The following is a 16,002-nucleotide window of genomic DNA, read 5'->3' on the forward strand; positions in this document are numbered from 1 at the left end:
GGTTTTCTATTTACTTCTGGTTCAATCTTGGTAGATTGTGTGTGTCCAGGAATTTATCCATTTCCTCTATGTTTTCCAATTTGTTAGCATACGGTTGTTCATAATAGTCTCTGATGATCCTTTGTATTTTTGTGTTATCAGTTGTTATGTCTGCTTTCCCTTTTCTGATTTTATTTATTTGGATCTTCTTCTTTTTTTTCTTGGCTAGTCTAGCTAGAAGTTTATTAATTTTGTTTACCGTGTTAAAAAAACAACTTTTGTTTCATTGATCTTTTATATTATGTTTTTAGTCTCTATTTCATTTAGTTCTGCTCTTTATTTTGTTCTACTCATTTTGGGTTTGGTTTTTCTTGCTTTTCAGTTTCCTTGAGATGCACCATTTGGTTATTTATTTGAATTTTTTCACTTTTTTGATATAGGTATTTAATGCTGTAAACCCCTCATAACACTTTTTGCATTAGCTAATAGGTTTTGACATGATGTGTTTCCGTTTTCATTTGTTTCAGGACTTTTTTTTTTTTTTTCTTTTGAGATGGAGTCTCGCTCTTGTCACCCAGGCTGGAGTGCAATGGCACAATCTCGGCTCACTGCAGCCTCCACCTCCTGGGTTCAAGTGATTCTCCTGCCTCAGCCTCCTGAGTAGCCTCCCGAGTAGGTGCCTGCTACATGCTTGGCTAATTTTTGTATTTTTAGTAGAGATGGGGTTTCACCATGTTGGCCAGGCTAGTCTCAAACTCCTGACTTCAGGTCATCTGCCCACCTCAGCCTCCCAAAGTGCTGGGATTACAGGCGTGATCAGGACATTTTTTATGTCCTTAACTAATTCATTGACCCAATGGTCCTTCAGGAGCCATTTTTCCAAAGAAAATTTCCAAAGTTTCTCCTGTTATTGAATTCTAGTTTTATTCTGTTGTGGTTTGAGGAAACACTTGATATGATTTTGGTTTTTAAAAATTCGTTGAGATGGCCAGGTGTGGTGGCTCATACCTGTAATCCTAGCACTTTGGGAGGCCGAGGCGGGCAGTTCGTGAGGTCAAGAGATCGAGACCATGCTGCCAACATGGTAAAATCCCGTCTCTACTAAAAATACAAAAATTAGCTGGGCATGGTGGCATGTGCCTGTAGTCCCAGCTACTCAGGAGGCTGAGGCAGGAGAATTGCATGAACCCGGGAGGCAGAGGTTGCAGCGAGCTGAGATCGCGCCACTGCACTCCAGCCTGGTGACAGAGCGAGACTTTGTCTCAAAAAAAAAAATTAGTTGACACTTGTTTTGTGGTCTAAAATATGGTCTATTTTGGAGACTATTCCATGTGCTGATGAGAAGAATGTATATTTTGCAGCTGTTGGATAAAATGTTCTGTAAATGTCTGTTAGGTCCATTTGGTCTAAAGTGCAGTTTAAAATCAGTGTTCCTTTGTTAATTTTCTGTCTAGATGATCTCTCCAATGCTGAGAAAGGGATACTGAAATCCCTAAATATTATTGTATTAGAGTCTATCTTTCCTTTTAGATTTAGTAATATTTGCTTTATTATATATCTGGATACTCTGGTGTTGGGTTCACATATATTTGGTATTTTTTATATCTTCTTGCTGAATTGAGCCCTTTATTACATATAACAACTTTCTTTTTCTCTTTTTCTGGTTCTTAACATCTATTTTATCTAAGTACAGCTACTCTCACTTGCTTTTGATTTCAATTTGCGTAGAATATCTTTTCCTATCCCTTCACTTTCAGTCTATATGTATCTTTACAGGTAAAGTTTGTTTGTTGTAAGCAGCATGTAGTTGGGTCATTTTAAAAAATCCTTTCAGCCTACATCATTCAAGTGGGGAATTTAATCCATTTACATTACATTCAAGGTTATTATTGATAGGTGAAGATTTATTCCTGTCATTTTGTTAACTGTTTTTTGATTGTTTTTTATATCCTTTGTTCTTTTCTTTCTCTCTTATTGTTCATCATTGCAGTTTGGTGGTTTTCTGCAGTGGATATATCTGAGTCAGCTCTTTCTCATTTGTGTGTCTGTTCTACCAATTAGTTTTATATTTTCACGCGTTTTCATGACGGTAGATATCATCCTTTCACTTCCAGATATACGATTCCCTTAAGCATTTCTTGTAGGGCTGTTGTAGAGGGGATAAATTCCTTTAGTTTTTGCTTATTTTGGAAAGACTATTTCTCTTTCATTTGTGAAGGATAGCTTTGCTGAATATAGTATTCTTGCTTGAAGTTTTTTTTTTTCTCCTTTTAGCACTTAGAATATATCAGCCCATTATCTCCTGGCCTTTAAGTTTTCTACTAAGAAATCCATTGTTAGTCTGATGGGGGTTTCCTTATATATGACTTGATGCTTTTCTCTTTCTTTTTAAAAAATTATCTCCCTGTCTTTGACTTTTGACTGTCTGACTTTTTTGGGGTTAAATATCTTTCAGGATCTCTGAGCTTTCTCTATCTGATGTCTATATCTCGTGCAAGACTTGGGAAGTTTTCAGCTATTATTTTGTAAAATAGATTTTCAATGTCATTGCCCATGTCTTTTCCTTATGGAACACCAAAAATTTGAGTATTTGGTCACCTTGTGGTGTCCCATATGTCATGTAGGCATTCTTCCTTCATTTAAGTTCTTCTCTCTGTCTGTCTGTCTGTATCTCTCTCTCTCTTTGTCACTTTTATGACTGAGTTATTTCAAAAGACCTGTATACGAGTTCAGAAATTCTTTCTAGTCTGCTGATGAAGCTCTTGATTGTATTTTTTATTTCAATTATTGAATTATTCAAGTACAGGACTTCTGTTTGGTTCCTTTTAATGATATCTCTTTTGTTGAATTTCTCATTCAGATATGAATTGTTCTGATTTCTTTGTTTATGTTCTATTGTATCTCTCTGAGTTTCTTTAATATCATTACTTTGAATTCTTTTTCAGACATTTCATAGATTTCTTTTTCATTGGAATCTGTTGCTGGAGAATTATTATGTTCCTTTGGAGGTGTCACGTTTCCTTGCTTTTTCATGTTTCTTGTGTCCTTACATTGCTATCTGAGCATCTGGTGAAAGAGTTGCTGTTTGTAATTTTATGGATTTGCTTTCATAGGGAAAAATTTTTTTCCTATAGCTATATCAATAGTATTGGTTGGGTAGAGAGAGTGCTTAGGTTTTGATTCTGGCTGGACACAGTAGCATAGTCTCTGTATGATATATTTGGCTGTAATCAGCATTAGTAGTGTCTGTGAGTTCCTTGGTGGCTTAGGCTGCTGTTGTTAGTGGAAGCTGTGGTGAGACTTTGTTAAGGATGGGGACACCAGACAGGCTGGTTGTTGAGCCCCACTGGTGGTGGTGGCACCAGGCCTACTGTGTCGGTCCTTGGGCTCCCACATGCCCACCTGATGTACATAAGCACCAGTGGTAGTGGGGTTGGATGGGCCAGTCCTTGGGCCTCCATGTGACTTGCTTGGGTGCCAGCAGTGGCAGTGGTAGGCCAGGCAGGCAGACAGATCTTCTGGCCCTTGGGCAGCATGTGTGGTGCTGGTAATGGTAGTTGTGGCAGGTCAGCCCTCAGTACCCCAGGCAGCACACATGAGTGCTGGTGGTGGCTGTGATGGGCTGTGGCAGGCCAGTTCCCAGACTCCAGGTAGTGTGTGCAGGTGGGTTCTGGTGGCAGTGATTATAGCAGGCTCATGCTCAGGCTTCCAGGAGGCAGGTGCAGATGCTGGTGGTGTTAGACTGGGCATGTTAATCACCAGGCTCCTGGATGATATATGTGGGCACCAGCAGGCTGGGGGGGGGCCTGTCCTCAGGACTCCAGAAAGTGTGAGTGGCTGCCAGAGGTGGTGGGCAAGGCAGACCAATTCCCAGGCCCCCGCTTCATGTGTGCAGGCACTAGTGAGGGTGGTGCTGTGCGTGGCAAGCCTGTCCTCAGGCCTCCCGATGTTGTGCATGAATGCTAGCTGTGGTCGGTGGGGCAAGTTGATCCCCAGGGCCCTGGACAATGCACTCAGGCAGTGCTGGTGACAGTGGTTGGTGGGGTGGACTGGTCCCCAGGCCCCCTAAAAGTACATGCAGGTGGGTGGCAGCCCTGATGCTGGAGGTGGGGGGCAGGTTAGAGTTGCTGTCAGTGACAGTGACCCCAAGTAATGGACTCTCAGGCTTTTGAGAGCACATGCTTTGGCTTCTTTTGTTCTGAGGGTAGCTTCCCCAGTGTGCTGCACCAGTTGTTCCCCAGGGTATAGACTGAGTGAGGCAGAGTGCTGGGGACACAGCCACACTGCTGGGTCCAGCCAGCATTGCAACACCACAGCCCTCTGAATGGATATTGGGTGATGTCTGCAGGGTTGCAGGAATGTGGAGAGCAGGGTCTGTTGGCCCCAGCACAGGAGGTAGTCTAATGGAGGTGGGCTCTCAATATGGTCCTGTGCTGATGAGAGGGAGGGGACGGGGACCCCACACGCACTCCCTCTCTGGAGCAATGCCATCACACAGACTCCAGACAACTCCCTATGCTAGTCTCAGGGCTGGCAAGGGTGGAGGGGCTGTCTTGTGGCTAGGATTATAGGAGTTCACGGTAGGAATATGAACCACTGGGGATCTCTCACTTAACTTTTCCTGGCACTGGGGAGTTTCTTCTGGCTCTGAGCCAATCCTGGCTGGGTCATCTGCTTTACCTCTTTCTCCTTCTCAGGGGTTCCCTGTCACTTCCCTGCTGAATTCCAGTGGTTTCTCTTCGATGCTCTATTCAACATGTGATTATCTACTTACTGTACTGGTCCTTTTAAGAGGAGGTGAGTGCCAGGTCCCTCTAGCCAGCCATCTTGAAGTCCCTCCCTCAGTGTATTCTGTTTGAAGTTTTAAGTAGAGATTTTGGAGAAGTATGAATGACTTGTTTGCCAAAAATAGAAAGTAGCGGAAAGAGGTGCTTAAAGGAATATAAACAAAACCTGTTCTTTGCAGACTTTTGCCTCTGTTTGCAATTGGGGTTAGCTATAGACAGGTCTGACCACCCTAGAATAATTCAATGATGTGGTTTACCCTCTTCTTATCTTCACTGTTGTTCCCACTTATCTGTAAAATATTATTTTTTAAAATAGAGGACATAGGCAGTAACAATTGATTATCTGGTTTACTGAATCACTGGCTTTTGATAAAATCCAGGTGGCTGGACAGAGGCAAAAATTGGTTTCAAATTAATTGTTTCATTGTTGCCCTCTGCTGAGTCAGAGTTTGAAGGAGAAAAGTGAAATTCAGTGCTTCCCCTGACTAACACATTTGTTATTAAATTAAGAACATATTAACCTTTTTGAGGTCATCCAGCCTTATTCTTGATGTCCTCAGATTTTTCCCGTGGTCAAAGTACCTGATGAATCACTGAAGCTCTTTGGCTCTTTACAATTCTTTTCTAAGGAAAGGAAAACCGGAAATTATTTGGAATAATGAAAAACTGTCTCTTGGGAGAATATGCTAACCTAGGTTAAATTTTAATGAGGGAGATAGGGAAGAATGGAGATGCTCTCACCTCCAAGTAATTAATTTAAATTTAGCTCTCTTGAGACTATTGTATTTGGAGATAGGGAATAATGGAGATGCCCTCACCTCCAAGTAATTAATTTAAATTTAGCTCTCTTGAGACTATTGTATTTGGAGATAGGGAAGAACGGAGATGCCCTCACCTCCAAGTAATTAATTTAAATTTAGCTCTCTTGAGACTATTGTATTTGTTCTCTTTCTAATCAGAGTTCGTGGTCCATATTTAACTCTTGTTTCTCTGCTTGACCTTTCTTTACCAATCTTTGCTTGGTCTGAATGAATTGGTTGATCAGTTATGCATTGCCACCAACCATCAGTGGCACACAGCAATAAGCATTTATTGCTTTTTCACCTGGGGTCAGCTGCTCTTGTCTGGGGTTGGCTGGCTGCTGGCTGATCTAGGCTGGTCTCAGCTAGAGCAGCTGAGGTGGCCCTCTCTGTTTCATGTGTTGCTCATTCTCCTTCCGGTTCCAGTAGGTGATATGGTTTGGCTGTGGCCCCACCCAAATCTCAACTTGAATTTTATCTCCCAGAATTCCTACGTGTTGTGGGAGGGACCCAGGGGGAGGTAATTAAATCATCAGGGCCAGTCTTTTCTGTGCTATTCTCATGATAGTTAATAAGTCTCATGAGATCTGATGGGCTTATTAAGGGTTTCCACTTTTGCTTCTTACTCATTTTCTTTTGCCGCTGCCATGTAAGAAGTACCTTTCACCTCCTGCCATGATTCTGGGGCCTCCTCAGCCATGTGGAACTGTAAGTCCAATTAAACCTCTTTTTCTTCCCAGTCTCAGATATGTCTTTATCAGCAGTGTGAAAACGGACTAATATAGTAGGGTAGCCCATAAATGCTCTTTTCATGTCAAAGGTAGAAACACAAAAGAGTAGGTAGAAACTGGCACACCATCCTACCTGGCACACTATCATTTATGCCTCATTTATGGACCCAAAAAGGTCCCATGGGACAGGGAAATATACTCTTCCTATTTTGGGGGAACTCTAAAGTACCATGACAAGAGGGCATAGATACAGGGAAGGGAGAAGTATGGGAGCCTTTAATGCCTCATCTACCACAATTGGCTCAAAGAAACTTGCCAGGATTGAAAATTAAATAAAATTTTCCTTCTTTATAATTTATCTTTTTCAGAAAACCAGAACTGATGGCTCTATTTGCAGTCTTTCCGACAACATTCTTCTTAACATTGCTGTCCTTGAGGACTTACCAGAGTGAAGGTAAGAAGTGGAAGGAACAGTAAAGACAAAAATCACGTCGGGAACCAATGAAGTCATTGGTGCTTTGGAAAAAAGTTAAACAGTTCTTTTTTCTTTGGGAATTACTTAAAATTCCTGAGTATCTCCCATGAGGAGATTTGTCAATCTCTCTAAGCAGTGGTTGCCTTAGTCTTGGCGTCTCTCATCTTGATGGCTCTCTTAATAAGCCACCCCTTGACCCTGACTTCCTGGTCAACGCACTGGTCATTAGGGCAGTTGTAAATAGACCTAATCCCATAGAATTTCATCATGGATATATTTTATCAGGCCATCATCGAAGTGGTTCTTTCTGTACCTTGCTGAGAAAAGACACTGGATATACCACACCAGTGCTGACCTCTAGGTTAGTACAAGTTTTTATGTCCCTCAACTATGTTCATTGAGAAGCTGTTAGCTTAGTAAAATATGAGTAAAAGCAATGAAAATATGAAACAATAGAAACTCTTTCAAGTCTCTGAAAGACAATATGCTAAATGCTGAAATGTTTTATAGATAAATAATATTTGTCACTTAGCTACTCCCCAAGGGAAGATATTTTGAGATAAATTAACTTTATAAATAAGGTCAATAAGAATTTAATACCTCTAAAATATTTATTGATACTATATTACTTTGAACTTGTTTAGAAGTAGATCTTAGACTTGAGTTTCTATTGGTTCATAATTTTTTGTACCTTTCATCTGTATTTTACAAAGCTTTACGTTTTCCTCTTCCTGTATTTATTCTTTGCTGTACTCCCCTTTTAAATGAGAGTACAGGTGTTTGCTCCTAGTAATTACCCATGCAGTTGCTGTCCACAGATTCATGAAAATGATCTTTGTGGGGAATATGCATAGAATTTCTCATCTTCCTTGAAACTCCATGAAAATATATTTGAAAAAAAAAGGAAACATTGTTCTGATAATTGCTCAATTCTCTGCTGACATTCCTTTCATCTGGATTTTTTTATTTTAGGTCCAGGGCACATGGGAAAACACTACTATGCTGCTTCTTTTGGCATCTTAAAAACCATAGTTTGATGTTAGTCTCTTCTAATCTGGGGCTGAAAGGTGGGAATTAGGATTTCTCATTTGTAGTATGTATACCTCTTGCTCACTCTGTCTTACTTGCCAAAATTTAAGCACAGTGCAACCAGACTGGGAGGTCAAACCGTATAATAAGAATGATTTTCTTTTTTTTTTCTTTTTTTTTTTTGAGACAGAGTCTCGCTCTGTCGCCCAGGCTGGAGTGCAGTGGCGCAATCTCGGCTCACTGCAACCTCTGCCTCCCAGGTTCAAGCAATTCTTCTGCCTCAGCCTCCTGAGTAGCTGGGATTATAGGCACACGCCACCATGCCCAGCTAATTTTTTTGTATTTTCAAACAGACCCACTGCCCCACCTCCAGGTGTAACCGAAATGCAGGTTCAGTTGCTTGCAGCTTGCAGAGTCCAATTAAAATGAGCAAGGTCTGGTATAAAAATAAAACTGAGTTTTTATTCCAAAGCTAACTTAGGGGAATAAGGACAGGCTTTCCTCCTTAAAGGGACTGCTTTGCTTTTGGAGTAGAAAGTGGGCACTTTTAAAGCAGGGGGTCTATGCAGTGGCAGAAGTGAGCAGGTAGGGGTCTGCATACTCACTTTGGTGCCTTATCTACTGGTTAGTTGAGTTGGCATCTTCATGGGCAGAAATAGGCTGTAAGGTGGCTGAAAATTCTCCAGGTGGGAGAGAGTTTCACAGTGGGCATACTTTGGGTTGTAAATCAACTGTTACCTCTCAAGGCAGTCTCCTGGTGGGTGAGAGTTCCTCTCTGGAGCTTCTAAGCATATCATTATTAATAGATGAACTTGCCCTGTAGGGAGTGTCTGGTGAAGGGGAGATAAAAGGTTATAATTGCATTTCCAAAGGGCTAAGTAGGAAGTGGGGAACAGAGGGAATTGGGGAAAAGAGAAAATAATAAAACAGTAGTAACTCATTCTCCTTTTCTTAGAAAAATGGGGTACTTGGTTACACAGGGTCTCCAGGAAATCCCAGGCATCTAACTCTAAGCTTTCAGCCCAGCTCATTTCTCTAGTGAAGTTTCCTTTTCTGATCCAGCACTATTTACTATGTGCCTTCTATGTACAAGCCACTCTATTCTCAGAGCAAGCTCTGCTGCTCATGCTTTCAGCTTCTTTTGTTTAGATCAGACATGCATTTCCCTGTTTTTCTATCAACCAGTCTTCACTTCTGCTTCCAGCTTTCTCTGTCCAACATGCCTTCTTTGGTAATTAATCCTGTCTTTGCCCTGACTTGTGCTATTTGGATTTCTTGTCTCAATTTCTGCTGCATTTAACCAAGTACTTACTAAACTCGCACTCAAACTAGTTGGCTTACCACTTAATCACCCAGTCAGATTCAGATCTGAATATTTATTCCAAATAGCCTGGCTTAGTTTCTCCAATCAACGAGGCAGAGCCAAGACTTTCTTCAGTTAACCCTGGGTACATGTTTCCATCAGCCAGAGATTATGACTGCAGCAATATTTTCCTCTGTCTGTTGTGTATATGTACATACAGATAGAGATAGGGAGATGAATACATAGTGTGTTTTTAAATAAAAGTTAAATTATAGTATATATATATGCTCAGGATTTTTTTATTACTTAAGACAATTACTACAACATATGATGAATGTTTTTCTTTGATATTAAATGTTCTTCTAGAAACAACATTATTTTTAATTGCTGCATGATATCCCTTCTTATGAATGGACAATGGTTTATTTCCTTGAGTAGTGTTATGGATGGTCAGAGAAACAGGGTGGGGAAAGTGGGAGGAGAGTATGTGATTAAGTCCTGGTCTGATTCCCAAACCTGACCTTCTTGGCCATACTCCAGCGTTATAAAAAGAGAGCTGGACAGAGACCCAGGAGCCCTAGGTTCTGGTCTGATTGTGCGGTTGTGGCAAAGTCACTTCCCATTTTTTAACCTCAATTTCCTCGTCTGAAAAATAATGGGATTGGATTTAATAATCTTTATGATTCTTTGATCCCTCTGACTTAACCTTGGCATTTTCCACTGTTTCCCAAGGAAGTCCTAGATTGCTTTTAACCAGATTATTTTTGACTGATGTCACTCGAGCACCTGAGTCATTCAGCACTCACTGATAGCATATGTTAATATAAGGAGTTCTCCTTTTGTCTGGAGCTTCCAGAAGTAAAGTGTAGACTGATAGTTGACTCATGCATTCAGCAACCAATCGCTGAATGTCTTTCCCATAACTGGTATGTTCTTAGTCTTGGTTTCTCTGAGCTGAGTAAGGCTGAGTCCCAACCTTGTTTCACTCACAGTCTACAGGGAGACAGACATAGAAACAGACTCTTACAGCATGTTGCAATCAGTGCTCCAAACAAGGGCTTAGGAAATCTAAGGAGGAATTGCACATTCTGAGGTATGGTTATAGTGGAGTGAATCAGATAGCTTAAAGAAGTATTTCTTTTATATTATAACTTATTATTTGATTTTCAAACTAATACATGTTTCTGAAGAACGTTTGCAAAATACCGAAAAGTATAAAGAAGAAAATTAAAATCACTCAGCCTCATCATTCAGAAATAATTACTGTTATAATGACTGTTAACATTTTATTTTTACTTCCCTTTATTGGTTTAAAAAAAATGTCCTTTAAAAATCGTAAAATGTACATGTTCCAATACATTTTTAAAAAGTGTACGGGAAAATCCAATAAAAATATATATGATTTAAATTTGGCAATAGAATGAAAAGAGTAGGATTATGGAAACTCAATTTCTGTGTTATGCAAGCATTTTTATCATGAGTAATTAGTGACATTGATTCATGATACTCATTTGGTGAGTAAATTAGCAATATTAGTACATTCACAATGTTATGCAACCATCACCCAATTCAGTTCCAAAACATTTTCATTACCCCAGAAAGGAAACCACTGCTTAAGCAATTAGTCTTGATTCCCCTCTCTCTCAGCCTCTGGCAGCTACCAGTCTACTTTCTGTCTCTGTGGTACTTACTATTCTGGCAATTTCACACAAATGGAATCACAGTATAAAACCTTTTGTATCTGGCTTCTTTCACTTAGCATGATGTTTGTGAGGCTAATCCAATTGTAGCATGTATCTGTATTCAGTTTCTTATGGCTGAGTAATAGTCCTTCATGTGTGTATACCACAGTTTGTTCATCTGGTCATCCACTGATGAAAGTTTCAGTTGTTTCCACCTCTTGGCTATTGTGAATAACGCTGCTACAAATTTGTGGACAATTATTTCTTTCAATTCCTGCTTTCAATTCTTTGGGATACTACTTACAAGTGGAATTGTTGGGTTATATGGTGATTCTATTTTAACTTTTTTGTTTTGAAGACAGGGTCTCACTCTGTCACTCAGGCTGGAGTTAACTTTTTGAAGAACTGTCAAAATGTTTTCAACAAGGTGGAGCCATTTTACATTCCTACCGGCAGTGTACGGGGCCTGTAATTTCTCCACATCCTCGCCAACACTTGTTATTTCCATTTTAAAAATTATTATAGCCATCTTCATGGATGTGAAATGGTACCTCTTTGTGATTTTGACTTGAATTTCCTTAGTGACTAATGATATTGAACATCTTTTCATGTGCTTGTTAGCCATTTATATATCTTCCTTGGAGAAATGTTCATTCAAGTCTTTTGACTTATTTTATTTTAATCTATTTTATTTTATTTTATTGCGACAGGGTCTCACTCTATTGCCCAGGTGGAGTGCAGTGGCGTGATCACAGTTCACTGCAGCCTCTGTCTCCCGGGCTCAAACCGTCCTCGTATGTCAGCCTCTTGAGTAGCTGAGACTACACGTACCATGACACCCAGCTACTTTTTGTATTTTTTTTGGTAGAGACAGGGTTTTTCCATGTTGCCGACTCTTTTGCCCATTTTTAAATTGAGTTCTTTGTCTTTTTGTTGCTGGTTTGTAAGAGTTCTTTATATAGTATGGATACTGGAACCTTATCAGATATATGATTTGCAAATATTTTCTCACATTCTATACGTTGTCTTTTCACTTTTTTGTGATTGTTATTTGATGCACAAAATTGTTTATTTTATTGGCTATTTTTGTTGTTGTTGTTGTTGTTGTTGTTGTTGCTCATACTCTGGATTCAGATCTAAGGACCCACTGCCAGACTCAGGGTCATGGAATTCACGCTGAGATTATAGTTATCACCCTAGCCCTTCCCAGCATCACATTTACAAAATATCACAAGGTAACTTTCAGGGAAGGTAGCCACTGTGGCTCCCTTTCCTTTTATGGGCATTCTTGTTCATCTCACTTTCATAGAATGAGTTTTCTGAGGTGTTCCTCCAAATTCTGAGGTTATGCCTCATTTGAATCTGAAGCTTTCTACTATGTGGACCAATCACAAGAAAAACATCATGTTTGTCTTGTATCCACCAGGAATGCTCCTCAGTTTATCTGGCTCCATGCAGAGTCCCATCCTGTCACCTGTGTCCTGACCATGGTAGGACTTTTTTATTGGTGCCATGCAAAATACTTCTCAGACATTCCATTCCGTGCAAACTTCGATTGGGCCAATGCTCCTGTCTTAACAGTTGGAGGACAGTAAAGGGGGACACAGGTGTTGGTATTAGAGAGATTCCTATTTAATTTCACATCGCTTTGTATATGTTATTTACCCTAACTGAGCTTGAGTTTCCTTATCTAAAAAATTGCTGTCTAACAGTTTTATAGTAGGCATTGCATGAGACAACATAAGTAAAGACCCTAGCACTGTGCATGGTAAATAACATGTGCTCAATTTCATTGTTGTTATTTTTACTTCCCTATGAGAAAAACAGCATGTGCAGAATGGCAATTTGGGGACATTTTTTCAGTATTGGAGACTGTTTCCATTGTTTATTATCAAAATGAGATAATCTGTTACCATTTAAACTTAATGTTTGAGGGGTTCAAATGACAAGGGGAAATCCCCCTGAAACTAGAAAACTGAATGCTTAAAAGATGATATCTCTTATGCCATGAGTCATCAGATCGCAGCTGATTTTATTGATGCAGGCTTTATCTTTTCAATACCTTTGTACCACTCCCAGTTTACTTCTGATACCCTCACAGTTGAAATAGTTGAATCAGCAATACACAATTATTTTCCAATCTGTATGGTGTTTTTCTCCTCTTAAGTGGAAAGTCATGATTTGTTCTTCTCTAAGAATCAGCAAATCAGCAGTGACTTAACTCAGTCAGGACATATTTCTCTCTCTAGTGGCAGATATATCTGCTTAAATCTCTGTGTGCAAGCCATTTGCAGTGGCGCCATTGGTGGTTTATGCAGTCAGCCTAAGAGATAGGCTGCTGCTTCCCAAGGCCACCAACTTCAGCAAATCTCTTTCGTGTTTGAATTCCTGTTCTTTTACAGACTGTGTCATACCACTAACTAGTCTAAAATTCCAATCTCTTGATTATTTCATATGAGTTCATCATGTCTCTCCAACTAGCTTCCTTCTTTGAGCTAGGAACCTTGTCACAATTATTTTGTTTCACATCAAATGCCTGGTATGTTGCTGGTCTCATCAAAAGAGTTCAGTTAATTCTTGCTAGTCTTTATCTTTTAAGTTAAATACATTGAGACACAAATTACCATGTCTACAGATAAGACATGCTCCCACATTGTAGTCTTTTACCAAACTACAAAATATTGACTTTCAAAAAGGAAACTTTCATTTCTGATTTTCAGAAATATAACATTTCCATCAAAAAGTCTTCTTTCTTTTTTTTCAGCCTTGTTATAAAATTTCCAAACCGGTTAGATTGTCCAATAAAGGATCCTTCTGTTTCATTTACCTGTTTATCAATGTATGAGCTTGCTGTATATTATTGAGCAAGTCACTTCATTCATCTAGATCTTAATTTCTGTGTCTGCTAAGTGATTTCTAAATTCTCTTCCAGATTTCCAAGGTGTCTGATTCCAGGATGCACATATGAGCAATATTTTCCAGAGCTAAATAATGATGATATTCAAGTTTAATTATTTTTGACTCTTCAATCATGCTCCTATTAAATATTATTTCATACTTCATTTTGATCTTTTCAGTCTCGGCTGAACGTTTACCATTGACTCCTGTATCACTTAAAGTTTCCACCAATTCTACACATCAGAGTTTGCATTTACAATGGACTGTCCACAACCTTCCTTATCATCAGGAATTGAAAATGGTGTTTCAGATCCAGATCAGTAGGATTGAAACATCCAATGTCATCTGGGTGGTAAGTAATTTTTTTGGGTCAATATTTTAAAAATCATCTTTAAAAAAAGACACCACGTTTTTCTTTTATAACATCTGAAAAATTCTCGTTTTGGAAACATATTAGCAGCTCAAAACAGTTTGTCTAAACAATTACATTTCTGCATTTTCAGTTAAGGATCCAGGACAAAGTAACATGACAACTTTGGTTTGGTAGGTAGGATGGGATGCACTAAGAAAATAGATTTTCTCAGTTTTGCTCTGTCTTCTAAGAAGACTGTTGAATCTGTCCTCGTGAATACTGGATTCCAGAAAGCCACGAAGATTAACCATTTCATTCCTCCTACCTCTTTCTTCTCCGTCCTCCAGAGATTTTCCTAAATAAGATGTAATAATTTGGCAACATTTTTCTTTCCAATGTAGCTTCCTGACAGCTTCTTGGCCTATACCCAGCTGAAATGCAGGGAAGAGTAAGTACTAGCACTTAATGTTCCATCCAGCAAGGAGCCATGTTGGAGAGTAACTTCCTGTGTCCTTTGTTGCCTTACATGTGGCTTTTTCCACAACAAATTAAATTAAGAAAATACTGAATTTCACACTCTTTTTGTCTTTGAATTCTTTGGGGTGGATTTTTCACTTAGTTCAAATGATTATTGGGTCAGTTTTGCCTGAGATGTCCCCATCTAGTGCACTGGGACACATTAGTGGTTTATGATTTCCGTTTCTCATCTGGAAACTCTAGTAATGTAATGTTCAGTCATTTTCACGGGATAGTTAAGGACAGTGGAATGTTTTCTCATTGAAAGGAACTGAAAATTTTCCTACAGGTAAGAGAAGCCTGGACTGTGCTTGGGCCCTCTGTCAGCTCAACCAGGCTCCCCTCTTCACCCAGGCAGTGGAGGCTTTGGGTACACAGATACAGCATGGTTAGTTCCTTTGGTAAAGCATACAAATCACTAATTTTAACATTTTCAGTTACTTTCCATATTCATTATTGAAATTTGAGATCTGCGCAAGTTAAATAAAATTTTGACTCTGTCCATTTAGGATTCATACCAAGTCTATAATTCTACCTCTCAAAGGGCAGTTTCCCACAATGAGACACGTAGTATGATGATTTTGAACAACAGCGATACTTGTGTGTAGCTGTTTACTCCCTGCTATCAACACATCTTTCCACTATCCCACCTTATACTACTGAGTCTGATTTTTGTATTTTTAATGGGTACACTCGTTGGTAATTTGGGCCCGGTAAAACATTGAAGCAAAGGTCATATTGAGACTAAGGATTATCTACAAAAAGAAAAATTGAGGTGGAAGTGCTGGAGGAATTGTGGAAAACTCGCACTTAGCACCATTAGCAAAAATAACATTAACCATAGACTACATGGATCCCATTCTTTATTTTTCCAAAAGACAACTCATATCTATTATTATGTTAGAAAAAATAATATTAGCCATACACCAAGTGGATTTTTTTCTTTATTTTCCTAAAAAGCAGTTGTTGATATCTGTTTTCATATTCGATTCCCATAAGAGTCCTCTTTTCAAGGGAAAGCAGCTAGTGTAGACTATTTCTGGAATCTTCTAGGGCTCAAGACCCTTCAGGGTAGAGTTTTTCCTTGTCTGTCGTGTTGTCCTCACAACACCCAACCCAGCCTGACTACAACAGTGGAGAAACCACAGCACAGAGAGGTTTGTTGTGTTGCTCCAGGTGACAGAGGCAGGGTGGGATCATCCTTCACCCCTGTGCCCAAAAAGAGATGACAGTCACATGCAGCCCCCAGGCCATCGGTGGACACATGTCCTATGGAATAGATGATGCCTTGAGAAACGCTTGTCTGAATCACTCATGCCTGAAGTTGAGAAGAACTATCCTCCTCCAGTTAAGGAGGAGGATGCTGCTTCTGTTTAGACCAAAATCTCCCTTATACAGGGAAGCTCCCTGTAGTGCAAGCCTGACAGGGCACTCTCATTCATGCTGGGGG

The 16,002-nt window shown here is 39.6% G+C and overlaps 1 protein-coding gene across 4 annotated transcripts in view; it reads left to right on the plus strand.

Moving 5' to 3' along the window:
* Positions 1-16,002, plus strand: part of OSMR (oncostatin M receptor) — a 92,884-nt gene that overhangs the window by 14,644 nt on the left and 62,238 nt on the right. For all 4 annotated transcript variants that reach the window (XM_054555510.2, XM_024246931.3, XM_054555511.2 and 1 more), the window contains exons 2-3: positions 6,666-6,751; positions 13,864-14,036. In XM_054555510.2, the coding sequence (XP_054411485.1) occupies positions 6,679-6,751; positions 13,864-14,036 (246 nt within the window). In that variant the 5' untranslated portion in view covers positions 6,666-6,678. The remainder of the gene's footprint in view (positions 1-6,665; positions 6,752-13,863; positions 14,037-16,002) is intronic.

This window comes from Pongo abelii, chromosome 4, assembly GCF_028885655.2.
Source record: "Pongo abelii isolate AG06213 chromosome 4, NHGRI_mPonAbe1-v2.0_pri, whole genome shotgun sequence".
Lineage (NCBI taxonomy): Eukaryota > Metazoa > Chordata > Mammalia > Primates > Hominidae > Pongo > Pongo abelii.